At 39.7% G+C, this 15,094-nt stretch overlaps 1 protein-coding gene across 2 annotated transcripts in view; it reads right to left on the reverse strand.

The window, feature by feature from the left end:
* MND1 (meiotic nuclear divisions 1) overlaps positions 1-15,094 on the reverse strand; it is a 137,151-nt gene that overhangs the window by 30,000 nt on the left and 92,057 nt on the right. For both annotated transcript variants that reach the window (XM_049852764.1, XM_049852763.1), the window contains exon 7: positions 10,304-10,348. In XM_049852764.1, coding sequence (XP_049708721.1) covers positions 10,304-10,348 — 45 coding nt within the window. The remainder of the gene's footprint in view (positions 1-10,303; positions 10,349-15,094) is intronic.

Here is a 15,094-nt window from a genome sequence, read left to right on the forward strand (position 1 = left end):
TTATGTGTCTAATGCTGTGCTGGAGGGCTTACACACTGCCCTCCCCAAAATGCTGGGAGGTAGATATTATTATTGACATTGAACAGATGAGGAAAAAGGTTCAGAGAAGTTCAACAGGGCACACGGCAAATAAGGAGCACAACTTAAACTCTTCTCGAAGCCAAGTTCCTCCCACTATACACACATGCTGCCTGTTCCTTCTGTTTGCTCGGCCGCTCTGTTGAGAAAGACAGGGGAAACTGTCTTGTGATGCTTGTCTTAGTTTTGGCCTCAAAATCCAGTTGCTTTTTTCCCGCTAAAAATTTTATATTTCTCAAACTCACACAATGCCACTGTATTTATTCTTTATACTTTACCGGGCACATATTTCATTATTCCCTTTTCTTTAATGTGTTTGCTGTTTTTTCCCTCTTCTGCTCTTATCACTAAGCATCATATATTTATGAAATAACTTTGTAATAAGTAAGACTGCAATTTTATAGAAACCAAAGGCCAATGATATTGATTTTACCAGTATACCTAATTCTAAAAAAGCCAAGGAAACCTGGCTCAAATCTCCATCACTCCAGTGCCTAATCATCTCTGACTGCCTGCAGCTGCTTTGAGCTTTCTGTGTCTCTGGTCAATGCGATCTTATCCATACTCTCCCAAGGACACAGAACAAGGATGAGAAATACATTGTAGATTCTCACTAGGGTGGGAAAACTCAATTATTATTTTATAATTAACACTGGGAAAATGTCAGTGTGATTTTCTGACAGGTTTTAATGTTACTCATCAGACTTGTACATAATCCAAAGCAATCACTGTTCATTAACTTTCTCCTAAACTTTAAAATACCTCATAGATAAAACCAAACCCAGTGCCGTCGAGTCGATTCCGACTCATAGCAACCCTACAGGACAGAGCAGAACTACCCATAGAGTTTCCAAAGAGCGCCCGGTGCATTCGAACTGCCTACCCTTTGGTTAGCAGCCGTAGCACTTAACCACTATGCCACCGGGGTTTCCCCTCATAGATAATGCTTTACTAATTCCCACTTCTTAGAATATCTCTGGTGTAGACCAGTGGGAGTATCCATTTTACAAATGGATTAAGATGGCAATTACAGGAAGTCAGGCTTACAGAGAAGAGAGTATCATGTAGTGGTTTAGAGCTTGGACTCTGGAAGAGAAAAGTGCATCGTAATTCCTCTTTCACTGTCTAGCAGTTGTGTGAGCCTGGGCAAGTTATTTTCCCTCTTAGGGACTCGGTTTCATCTTTAAAATCAAGGGTAATAATCATATCTACCTCTCAAGATTGTTGTGGAGATAAAATGAGAATACACTGTAGACACCCATTAGAATGCCTGGCATATACACAGTCATCCCTGAAAGATGTTAGTTGTTATTTCTATTAGTGAGAAGATAAATCTTCAGGATTCCATGAAACTCTTAAAGATGTATCTTGCAAAGGTGGAGCCAACATGGTGCCCTAGAGAGATGCACCATGCTGTCCCTCTGAAGCAAAGACCTGAAAAACCAAGTAAAACAATACAAACATCAGCCCTGAATCCTAAGCATCAAATGAAGGGACAAAGAACTAGATCAAACACCAAAAGAAAAAAAAAGACAGAAAACAAAGAACAAGGAGAGATAAGGAATGGAGATCTCCTGCCAATTAACACAGCACAGCGTCGTCATCTTGGAACACAGCCAGCAAGGACATCTGACAGAGAGTATGGGAAGGCAACTTCACAGGCCTCCCAACAGGAGACAGAGTACCTGGTAACCAGATAAACACGCTTTCCCACCCCTCACCCTTCTGATGAGTTGAAGCAAGAACCGCCCCCCAACCCAGGAGCTTCCAGCCCTGGGGTCCACAATATGAGCCTACCCCCTCAACCCAGACAGCCCTACCCCCACCCACAGCATGTTTTCTTCCCCCCTCTTTCTTCCTTTTCTTTCTCCCTCCCATCTAGCTCCATACACCACCCCCCCCCAACACTGGCCCCCGCCACATCTGTGCAGCTAGAAAGACACTGGTCCGCTGCTGCCCCTCTCCCACCTGCTGGCTTCTGCAGCACCACCATATTTTTGGTTTGCGTTTCTTTTTTTCCTTTTCTCCCTCCCACCTAGCCTCGTACACCATCTCCCCACCTTCCCACTGAACCCCTGCCATGCTGCTGTGGCTAGAGAGTTGCTGGCCCAGCACTGCTGGATTCACCCAGGTCCCCACCTACCAGTTCCTGCTATACCATTTTTTTCTTTTTTCTTTTCTTTTTCCCTCCCACTGAGCCCCATAAGCCACCTCCCCACTGTTCCACCTCACACCAGGGTCCGCCCCACCCCCATTGTGCTGCCAAGTTTTTCCTTTTTTTCCATTATTAATTTTCTCTGTCCTGCCTAGCCCTGTATGCTACCTCCCTCCCCCCGTCGCTGTGCCACTGTATTCAGAGTGCCATAGGTGCATGAGCCACTGTAGCTCCATGTCCACCCTGCCCCCAACCACCAGCACCCACTGTGCAGCCATTTATTTTTTCTTTATCCCTCCCACCAAGCCCCATATGCTACCTCCCCACCTTCCTGCCAGCCCCCAGGTCCACCACACCCCCACCCACTGGCTACCACCGCAAGGCCCACTTGTGTCTTTCTCCCTCCCACCTAGCTCCATACGCTACCTCCCCCACTTTCCTGCTGGCACTCGTCATACTGTCGCAGCTAGAGCGTTCCTGGCACACAGGCCCATCGCTACACTGGGCCCGTACTGCCCCACCCCTCCCACCATAAGACCAGCTCCTGAACAGTGAGAAGTAGCCCATACCACTCCTCCAGCGAAATCCCTACCCATCTGGCAGGGGGCTGTGAACACTCCCACACTGCTGGAACAGCATCAGGAGGCAGATAGCAACTACCCAGTCTGCCCTCAGGCACTTTGCCAAACCAGTGTACAGCAAAGTGGCCTTACACCACCTGCTGCCCTGCCCACCTGGACAAGGTGGTGAGAGCTATCATGCCCACAGATGAGCAAGCAGCAAATCACGCCAGGCCCGCACTGACACATCAAAACACAACAAAAAAGCAGGACAAAACAAATGAACACACAATCGGTAAATAAAGAAAATAATACCTTAATGTCTTGAAGACATCAGAAAATACCAAAACAAAAAAGGAGGACAAGATGGCTCTACCAAGTGACCAAGAATCACGTAGCTTTTTGGTAGAACAAAACACAGTGAAACTACCTGATATGGAATTCAAAAGACTACATTTAGGGCTCTCCAAGAGATTAGGAAAGAGATCAAGGAAAACAGAAAAAAACAAGGAAAAAAAGACAAAGTCATGGAAAGTACTGACAAAGCCATCGAAAATATAGCCAAAATCAAGGAAAACACAGACAAAGCAACCGAAGAATTCAGGAAAATACAAGAATAAAACATCAAAATAAATAATTACAAATCATACAAAAACGGCAACCATAAATTCAAAAGACAAACAAAATTCCAGAAATGGACAAATAAAAAAAAAGGGGGGGATTTAGGAGCAAATTTGAAACAGTGGAAGACAGAATCAGCAAGACTGAAGACATATCCATGGATACCACTTTGGGGAAAAATCAGAGAAAAGAATGAAGAAAACCTAAGACCATGTGGGGCACAACCAAAAGCTATAATGTACGTGTGATCGAAGTTCCAGAATGGGGAGAAAATGGAAAATAAAGAGAAGACTGTTGAAGATTTACTGGAAGAAAACTTCCCAAATATCAAAAATGAAAAGCTGACCATTCAAGAAGCTCGATGAACCTCACAGAGAATACACCCCAAAAGAAAGTCACCAAGACATATAATCACACTTGCCAAAATCAAAGATTGAGAATTCCGAAAGCATCTCACAAAAAGTGAAGGCATATACAAAGTGGAAACAACAAGAATAGGCTCTAATTACTCGGCAGAAACTATGCAGGCAAGAAGGCAAGGCGATGACATATAAAAAACCTTGAAAGAAAAAAACTGCCAGTGAAGAATGACATATCCTGCAAAACTCTCACTCAAATATGATGGCGAAATTAGGACATTTCCAGATAAACAGAAATTACAGGAATTCATAAAAATCAAACCAAACTTACAAGAAATATTAAAGGCAGTCCTTCAGTTAGAGAAGAACATCTGACAACAGCCAGAGTCTAGGATACAGGACAGCATCAGCCTAATACCAACCTAGGTAAAGAACTTTCAATAATAAAACAAAGCTAAAAGACTTAAAACAGGGAAACAGAGACATCAATCCATAAAGGATGACGACACCAAAACACTGTTGTTCCTGTTGTGTGCTGTTCAGTGGATTCTGACTTACAGCAACCCTATCAGATAGAGTAGAACTGTCCCATAGGGTTTCCAAGGAGTGGCAGGTGGGTTCGAACTGCCAAACTTTTGTTGGCAGCCTGAACTCTTACCCACTTTGCCACCGGGGCTCCAAGGATTGTTCATTTAAGGAGAAATAAACAGGGTAGGTGGAGAACTTTTAAATGGATAGGAGTCAAGGCAATATCAAGTAATAAAAGAATGGTTTAAATTTAGGAAGATAAGGGTAAATTTCAAGATAAGCACAAAGAAAGTCAACAAACCTACTCATCAGCATAAAAATGAAGAAAAACATACTCAGTAAACACAAAACCTATAATAACAAAAGAAAATCCACAAACAAAAGGAACTCAGCATAGGAAAGAAAGAGGAACAATGAAAATGTTAATGCCACAAAATAAAAAGCACTACAATATGACAGCAAAAACTCATACCTATCGATAATAACGCTGAATGTAAATGGCTTAAATGCACCTGTAAAGAGACAGAGAGTGGCAAATGGATAAAAAAGCACAACCCATCAATATGTTGTTTAAGAGACACATCTTAGACACAAGGACATAAATATATTAAAAAATCAAAGGATTAAAAAAAATCAAGCAAACAGTAACCACAAAAGGGCAGAAGGAGCAATACGAATCTCAGATGGAATAGACTTTAAAACAAAATCCACCATAAAAAACAAGAAAGGACATTATAAAACGATTAAAAGGACAATCCTCCATGAGTACATAACCTTAATATCTACATACCCAACCACAGGGCTCCAAAATACATAAAATAAGCTCTAATAGCACTGAAAAAAGAAACCGACAATTTCACAATAATAGTAAGAGACTTCAACACACCATTCACAGCAAAGGACAGAACATCTAGAAAGAAACTCAAAGATGCAGAAGATCTAAAGGCCACAATCAATGAACCTGACCTCGTGGAACACTCCACCCAAAAGCAGCAAAGCATACATTCTTTTCCAATGCACATGAAATATTCTCCAGAACAGACCACATTTTGGCCACAAAGTAACCCTCAATTAAATCTAAAACATTGAAATAATACAAAGAGCTCTCTTTGATCACAATACCACAAAAGTAGAAATTAATAATGGGAAGCACAAGGAAAAAAAATCAAATACATGGAAACTGAATAACACCTTGCTTAAACATAATAGAAAAATTAAAGAGGGAATCAAAAGATTCTCAAAATCAAATGAGCATGAAAACACATCATACCAAAACTTTGTGTCACAGCAAAGGCAGTGCTCAGAGGTCAATTTATAGCAATAAACCTCCATACCAAAAGAAGAACGGACCAAAATCAAAATGGGAACCCTAAAACCCAAACAAAACGAAAGAGAACAGCAAAGAACCCCACAGCCCCAGAAGAAAGGAAATAAAGATTAGAGAAGAAATAAATGAAACAGAAAACACAACAACTGAAGGAATCAACAAGACCAAAAATAGATTCTTTGTAAAGGTCAACAAAATTGACAAACCACTGGCCACACTGACAAAAGAAAAACAGGTGAGGAAGCAAATAACCCAAATAAGATATGAGATGAGGGACATTACAACAGACCCAACTGAAATAAGAAGTATCATAACAGAATACTATTAAAAATCATACACCAACAAATTTGAGAACCTAGAAGAAATGGACAAATTTCTAGAAACATACTATCTACCGAAAGTAATACAAAATGAGATAGAAAATCTGAACAGATCCACAAGAGAAGAGATTGAAGAGGCAATAAAAAAAACTTGCAACAAAACCTCACCCAGACGTCTTCACTAGAGAACTTGCCAAACAATCAGAGAAGAGCTCATACCATTACTACTCATACTATTTCAGAGCATAAAAAAGGGATACTTCCAAATTCATTCCGTGTAACCGGCATAACCCTGACACCAAAACCAAAGACACCACAAAAAAAAAAATTACAGACCCATATTCCTATGAATATAGATGTAAAAATTATCAACAAAATTCTATCCAATAGAATTCAGCATCATATAAAAAAAATAATATACCACAACCAAGTGGTATTCATACAGGTATGTGTGGATGGTTCAACATTAGAAAATCAATCAATGTAATCCACCACATATATAGAACTAATGAAAAGAATAGCATGATCATCTCAATCGACACAGAAAAGGCATTTGATAAAGTTCAACAACCATTCCTGATACAAACTCTCAATAAAATAGAAATAGAAGGAAAATTCCTCAACATAACAAAGGGCATCTATACAAAAACAACAGCCAACGAGGCTGAAAGCATCCCCCCTGAGAATGGGAACAAGATAAAGATGTCCTTTATCACCACTCCTAGTTAACATTGTGCTGGAAGTCTTAGCTTGAGCAACAAGGCAAGAAAAAGAAACTGCTATGGATTGAATTGTGCCCTGCAAAATATGTGTCAACATGGCTAGGCCATGATTCCCAGTAATCTGTGGTTGTCTACCATTTTGTGAACTGATGTGATTATCCTATGTGTTGTAAAGCCTAACCTCTATGATGTTAATGAGGCAAGACTAGAGCCAATTACGTTAATGAGGCAGGACTCAATCTACAGGATTAGGTTCTATCTTGAGTCAATCTCTTTTGAGATATAAAAGAGATAATCAAGCAGAGAAGAGAGGGCCCTCCTACCACTAAGAATGAAGAACCAGGAGGGGTGCACATCATTTGGAACCAGGGTCCCTGCACTGAGAAGCTATTAGACCAGGGGAAGACTGATGACAAGAACCTTCCTCCAGGGCTGACAGAAAGAGAAAGCCTTCTCCTGGAGCTGGCACCCTGGATTCGGACTTCTAGCCTTCTAGACTGTGAGAATAAACTTCTCTTTGTTAAAGCCATCCACTGGCCGTATTTCTGTTATAGCAGCACCAGATATCTAAGACAGAAATGCAAGACATCCAAATTTGAAAGGAAAAATTAAAAACTATCCCTATTTGCAGGTGATACCATCTTATACACAAAGAACCCAAAAGTTTACAGAAGAAAAATACTGGAACTAATAGAACGATTCAGCATAGTAACAGGATACAAGATCAACATACAAAAATCAGCTGGACTCCTACACACCAACAAAGAGAACTCCGAAAAGGAGATCAGGAAAACAGTACCATCATAACAGGCCCTAAAAAAAAATAAAATACTTAGGCATAAATCTAACAAGGGACGTAAAAGACCTATATGAAGAAAACTACAAACACTATGGCAAGAAACCAAAAGAGACCTACATAAATGAAAAAGCATACCATGCTTATGGATAAGAAGACTCAACATAGGGAAAATATCAGTTCTACCCAAAGTGATCTACAGATGTAATGCAATTCCAATACAAATACTAACAGAGATTAATGAAGTGGAAAATCTAATCACCAACTTTACACAGAAAGGAAAGAGGTCCTGGATAAGCAACACATTACTGAAGAGAACAAAGTAGGAGACCTCATACTACCTGATCTCAGAACCTACTATACAGCCACAGTAGTCAAAACAGCTTGGCACTGGTACGACAGTCACAAAAATCAGTGGAACAGAACTGAGCACAATGATGGGAATCCACCCACCTACGGTCAGCTGATCTTTGACAAACGAATAAAGCCCATTAGATGGAGAAAAGACAGTCTTTTTAACAAATGGTGGTGGCATAACTGGATGTCTACCTGTAAAAAAATGAAACAGGACCCATACTCCATAACACAAATGAAAATTAACTCAAAATGGATCAAAAATCTTAAGTATAAAACCTAAAACAATAAAGACTCTGGAATAAAAACTACAGACAACGTTGGGGTACCTAACACATGGCATAAATAGAATATAAACTAAACCATAACTAACAAAGCACAAACACTATAAGATAAACTTGATAAGTGGGAGCACCTAAAAATTAAACACTTACGCTCATCAAAAGACTTCACCAAAAGGGTAAAAAGAAAACCTATAGACTGCAAAAAAATTTGGGGCTACGACACATCCAGCAAGAATCTGATCTCTAAAATCTATAGAATACTTCAACACCTCAACAATGAAAAGACAATACAATAAAAAATAGGCAAAGGATATAAAAAGATACTTCATCAAAGAAGACATTCAGGCGGCTAACAGACATATAAGAAAATGTTCAGATTCATTAATCATACGAGAAATGGAAATCAAAAGTACAATGAGATATCATTTCACCCTGACATTACTGGCACTAATCAAAAAAACAGAAAATAACAAATGCTGGACAGGATGCAGGGAGGCTGGAATTCTTATGCACTGCTGGTGGGAATGTAAAATGGTGCAACCACTATAGGAAACGATATGGTACCTCCTCAAAAAGCTAGAAATAGAAATACCATATGATCCAACAATCCCACTCCCTTTTTAGGAATATATCCTAGAGAAAGAAGAGTTGTCCCATGAATAGACATATGCACACCAATGTTCACTGCAGCATTATTCACAACAGCAAACAGATGAAAACAACCTACGTGCCCATCAACAGATGAATGGATAAACAAATTACGGTACATACACACAATGGGATACTACACAGCAATAAACAACAATGAGGAACCTGTGAAACATCTCACAACACGGATGAATCTAGAGGGAATTATGCTGAGTGAAATCAGTCACAAAACGGCAGATGAGACTACTATTATAAAAACCCAAGAAAAGTTTTACCCACAGAAAAAAACAATCTTTGATGGTTATGAGGGAGGGAGCAGGTGGGAAGGGCAAATTACTAACTAGAGAGTAGACAAGCATTAACTTTGATGAAGGGAAAGAGAACATACAATATAGAGGAAGTCAGCACAACTTGACAAAGGAAAAGTCATAGTAGCTTCCTAGACACAACCAAACACCCTGAAGAACCGAGTTACTGGGGCTGAGGGCTGGGGACCATGGTCTCGAGGGACATTTAGGTCAACTGGCATAACATAGTTTATAAAGAAAATGTTCTACATCCTACTTGGTAAGTAGCGTCTGGGTCTTAAAAGCTTTTGAGTGGCCATCTAAGATATATCTATTGGTCCCATCCTGTCTGGAATGAAAGAGAATGAAGAAAACCAAAGACACAAGGAAAATATTAGTCCAAAGGATTAAGGGACCACATGAACCACAGCCTCCATCACCCTGAGGCCGGAAGAACTAGATGGTGCCCAGCTATAACCACCGACTGCTCAGACAGGCATTGAAATAGAGGGTCCTGGACAGAGCAGGAGAAAAATGTAGATCAAACTTCAAATTCACACACACAAAAAGACCAGATTTACTGGTCTGACAGAAATGGGAGGAACCCCTGAGAGTATGCCTCTGGACACCCAGAACTAAAAAAAAAAAAGCCACTCCCAAAGTCTACCTTTCAGCCAAAGATTAGACAGGCCTATAAAACAAACACACATGAGGAACATGCTTCTTAGTTCAATCAAATAATATGAGACCAAATGGGCAACACCTGCCCAAAATAAAAAAGACAGGAAAACTGGACGAATGGACATGTAGAACCCAAGGTGGAAAGGGAAAGGGGGAGAGTGCTGACACAATGCAGGGATTGCAACCAATGTCACAAAACAATTTGTGTATAAATTTTTGAATAAGAAACTAATTTGCACTGTAAAGTTTCATCTAAAGCACGCACGCACACACACACACACACACACAAGATGTATCTTGCTTTGCAATACATGGAGGTTAATTGGCAGAGGTAACTTACAGCGGGAAGAGTTACACAAAAGTTAAACTGGAAGCAATCACTGGTTTTACAAACTCACTCATAAAATTTAAAAAAAAAGTTCCTTAAATAACATCAGTTATTTAATTTACAAAAACCAGATTTATATATACTTTTTCAGAAATGCCTCTTATTGAATAAGGCTAGGCACAAAAGCACCTTCATTTCACATCACAGTACGTGTAGAGAATTTCACTAGTTTATCAATGCCGTTTTAATACATACCAGTCCATCTGTTAGCAGCTTCTTTGGCTACTTTATTTGCTTGACCTGAAGAATTAAAAAAAATATATATATATATATATTCATTAAAAAAAATTCATATATTCATAAGGCTATACAAATAAAATGCCTATGAAAATTGCTCAAGTAGGGACAAAAATAGTATCCTACAAACCTGCTCAAGTCCCCAAGGAAAATTTTAATTAGTTGCAGTTATATCAGTTATGAAGTCATTTTCTCTTTCCTAAATGTCTATCATCATTGTACTTGCTCTTTTAAAGACAACATATAAGTTTAAAAGAGATGTTTCTCAAACAAACAATAAATCTGACTAAAGAAAAAATTTAATGGTATGTAAAGTAGCCCCCAAGAGGAAATATTTACTTTACATTTAATCATACATCTTGATATTAATTGCATCTATATTATGTTTTTTAACAAGGCCATGAAAAACTAGACAAAAATACTACTTAAAATGATGGCATTTGTAGTTCTATTAAAATATAATTCACCTACCATAAAATTCACATATTAAAGTATACAATCCTGTGTTTAATTCCAGTACATTTTCATTATCCCCAAAAGAAACCCCATATCCATTAGCAGTAAACTCCCATGTCCTGTTTTCCAGCCCTTCATAACCATTAATTTATTTTGTCTCCATGGATTTGCCTGTTCTGAACAGTTCATGTAAACGGAATCATACAATAAATGGATTTATGTGTCTTCTTCATGCATCATACTGTTTTCAAGGTTTAACCATGTTGTAGCATGCACTATTACTTCACTCCTTCTATGGCTGAATATTATTCCACAGTGTGAGTATAGCATAATTGTGTTATTCATCAGTTGATGGGCATCTGAATTATTTCCCCTTTTTGTCTAATCTGAATAATGATGCTACACATTCATATACAAGTCTCTATGTAAACATATACTTTCAATTTTCTTGGGTATATACCTAGGACTGGAATTCTTGGCCCATACGGTAACTGTATGTGTTAACAATTTGAGGAACTGAAACTGTTTTCCAAAGTGGTTACACCATTTCTACACCATTTCACATTCCCATTAGCAATGTACGAGGGTTCCAATTTCTTCACATACTTGCCAACAATTACTATTTCCCTTTTTTTCTTAAATTCCAGCCATCCTAGTGGGTGTCAAGTAGTATCTCATTGTGGTTTTCATTTGCATTTCCCTAATAACTATAGAGGTGCTATGAGTTGGAATCAACCAGATGACAGCGGGTTTGGTTTCTTTTTTTAATTTTTATTGTGCTTTAAGTGAAAGTTTACAAACCAAGTCAGTCTCATACAAAAACTTATATACACCTTGCTATATTGCTATATACTCCTAGCTGCTCTTCCCCTAATGAGACAGCACACTCCTTCTCTCCACCCTGTATTTCTGTGTCCATTTAGCCAGCTCCTGTCCCCCTCGGCCTTCACATCTCCCCTCCAGACAGGAGCTGCCCACGTAGTCTCATGTGTCTACTTCATCGAAGAGGCTCACTCCTCACCAGTATCATTTTCTATCTTATACTCCAGTCTAATTCCTGTCTGAAGAGTTGGCTTTGGGAATGGTTCCTGTCTTGGGCTAACAGAAGGTCTAGAGACCATGACCACCGGGGTCCTTCTAGTCTCATTCAGACCATTAAGTCTGGTCTTTTTATGAGAACCTGAGGTCTGCATCCCACTGTTCTCCTGCTCCTTTAGGGGTTCTCTGTTGTGTTCCCTGTCAGGGCAGTCATTGGTTATAGCCGGCCACCATCTAGTTCTTCTGGTCTCAGTATGATATAGTCTCTGGTTTATGTGGCCCTTTCTGTCTCTTGGGCTCTTAATTACCTTGTGCCTTTGGTGTTCTTCATTCTCCTTTGATCCAGGTGGGTTGAGACCAATTGATGCATCTCAGATGGCCACTTGCTAGCGTTTAAGACCCCAGAAGCTACTATCCAAAACAGAATGCAGAATATTTTCTTAAATAGATTATGCCAATTGACCTAGATGTCCCCTGAAACCATGGTCCCCAAACCCCTGCCTCTGCTACGCTGGCCTTTAAAGCGTTCGGTTTATCCAGGAAACCTCTTTGGTTTTGGTTTAGTCCAGTTGTGCTGACCTCGCCTATACTGTCTTTCCCTTCACCTAAATTAGTTCTTGCCTACTAATTAGTGAATCTCCCTCTCCCTCTCTCCCCGCTCTCGTAACCATCAAAGAATATTCTCTTTATTTTCTTGAGTTCTTATAATAGTGGTCTCATACAATATTTGCCCTTTTGCAACTAATTTCACTCAGCATAATGCCTTCCAGATTCATCCATGTTATGAAATGTTTCACAGACTCATCGTTGTTCTTTATTGATGCACAGTATTCCATTGTGTGAATATACCATAATTTATTTATCCATTCATCTGTTGATGGGCACCTTGGTTGCTTCCATCTTTTTGCTATTGTAAACAGTGCTGCAATGAACATGGGTCTGCATATATCTGTTAGCGTAAAGCCTCTTATTTCTCTAGGATATATTCCAAAGAGTGCGGCTGCTGGATCGTATGGTAGTTCTAGTTTAAGGAAGCGCCAAATCAATTTCCAAAGTGGTTGTACCATTTTACATCCCACCAGCAGTGTATAAGTGTTCCAGTCTCTCCACAACCTCTCCAACATTTTATTGTGTTTTTTTAATAATTTTTACTGTGCTTTAAGTCAAAGTTTACAAATCAAGTCAGTCTCTCATGCAAAAACCCATATATACCTTACTACACACTCCCAATTACTTTCCCCCTAATGAGACAGCCCACTTTCTCCCTCCACTCTTTCTTTTCGTGTCCTTTTTGCCAGCTTCTAACCCCCTCCACCCTCTCATCTCCCCTCCAGGCAGGAGATGCCAACATAATCTCAAGTGTCCACCTGATCTAAGAAGCTCACTCCTCACCAGCATCCCTCTCCAACCCATTGTCCAGTCCAATCCATGTCTGAAGAGTTGGCTTCAGGAATGGTTCCTGTCCTGGGCCAACAGAAGGTCTGGGGGCCATAACCACTGGGGTCCTTCTAGCCTCAGTCAGACCATTAAGTCTGGTCTTATGAGAATTTGGGGTCTGCATCCCACTGCTCTCCTGCTCCCTCAGGGGTCCTCTGTAGTGGTCCCTGTCAGGGCAGTCATCGGTTGTAGCCGGGCATCATCTAGTTCTTCTGGCCTCAGGATGATGTAGTCACCGATTCATGTGGCCCTTTCTGTCTCTTGGGCTCGTAATCACCTTGTATCCTTGGTGTTCTTCATTCTCCTTTGATCCAGGTGGGTTCAGACCAATTGATGCATCTTAGATGGCTGCTTGCTAGCATTTAAGACCCCGGACGCCACTCTTCAAAGTGGGATGCAGAATGTTTTGCTCATAGCTTTTATTATGCCAGTTGACTTAGATGTCCCCTGAAACCATGGTCCCCAGATCCCTGCCCCTGCTACGCTGGCCTTCGAAGCATTCAGTTTATTCAGGAAACTTCTTTGCTTTAGGTTTAGTCCAATTGTGCTGACCTCCCCTGTACTGTGTGCTGTCTTTCCCTTCACCTAAAGTAGTTCTTATCTACTATCTAATTAGTGAATATCCCTCTCCCACCCCTCCCCCCCGTAACCACAAAAGAATGTTTTCTTCTTAGTTTAAACTATTTCTCAGTTCTTATAGTAGTGGTCTTATACAATATTTATTCTTTGCAACTGACTAATTTCACTCAGCATAATGCCCTCCAGGTTCCTCCATGTTATGAAATGTTTCACAGATTCCTCACTGTTTTTTATCCATGCGTACTATTCCATTGTGTGAATACACCATGATTTATTTATCCATTCATCTGTCGATGGGCACCTTGGTTGCTTCCAAGTTTTTACTATTGTAAACAGTGCTGCAATAAACATGGGTGTGCATATATCTGTTCGTGTAAAGGCTGTTATTTCTCTAGGATATATTCCAAGGAGTTGAATTGCTGGATCGTATGGTAGTTCTATTTCTAGCTTTTTAAGGAAGTGCCAAATCAATTTCCAAAGTGGTTGTACCATTTGACATTCCCACCAGTAGTGTATAAGTGTTCCAATCTCTCCACATCCTCTCCAATATTTATTATTTTGTGTTTTTCGGATTAATGCCAGCCTTGTTGGAATGAGATGAAATCTCATTGTAGTTTTATCTGCATTTCTCTAATGGTTAATGATTGTGAACATTTCCTCATATATCTGTTAGTTACCTAAATGTCTTCTTTAGTGAAGTGTCTATTCGTATCTTTTGCCCATTTTTTAATTGGGTTATTTGTCTTTTTGCAGTTGAGTTTTTGCAGTATTATGTAGATTTTAGAGATCAGGCGCTGATCGGAAATGTGATAGCTAAAAACTTTTTCCCAGTCTGCAGGTAGTCTTTTTACTCTTTTGGTGAAGTCTTTGGATGATCATAAGCGTTTGATTTTTAGGAGCTCCCAGTTATCTAGTTTTTCTTCTACATTCTTTATAATGTTTTCTATACTTTTATGCCATGTATTCAGGCTCCTAATGCTGTCCCTATTTTTTCTTCCATGATCTTTATCGTTTTAGATTTTATATTTAGGTCTTTGATCCATTTTGAGTTAGTTTTTGTGCATGGAGTGAGGTATGGGTCTTGTTTCATTTTTTTCCAGATGGATATCCAGTTATGCCAGCACCATTTGTTAAAGAGACTGTCTTTTCCCCCATTTAACTGTTTTGGGGCCTTTGTCAAATATCAGCTGCTTATATGTGGATAGATTTATGTCTGGATTCTTAATTCTGTTCCATCGG

This window comes from Elephas maximus, chromosome 13, assembly GCF_024166365.1.
Source record: "Elephas maximus indicus isolate mEleMax1 chromosome 13, mEleMax1 primary haplotype, whole genome shotgun sequence".
NCBI lineage: Eukaryota > Metazoa > Chordata > Mammalia > Proboscidea > Elephantidae > Elephas > Elephas maximus.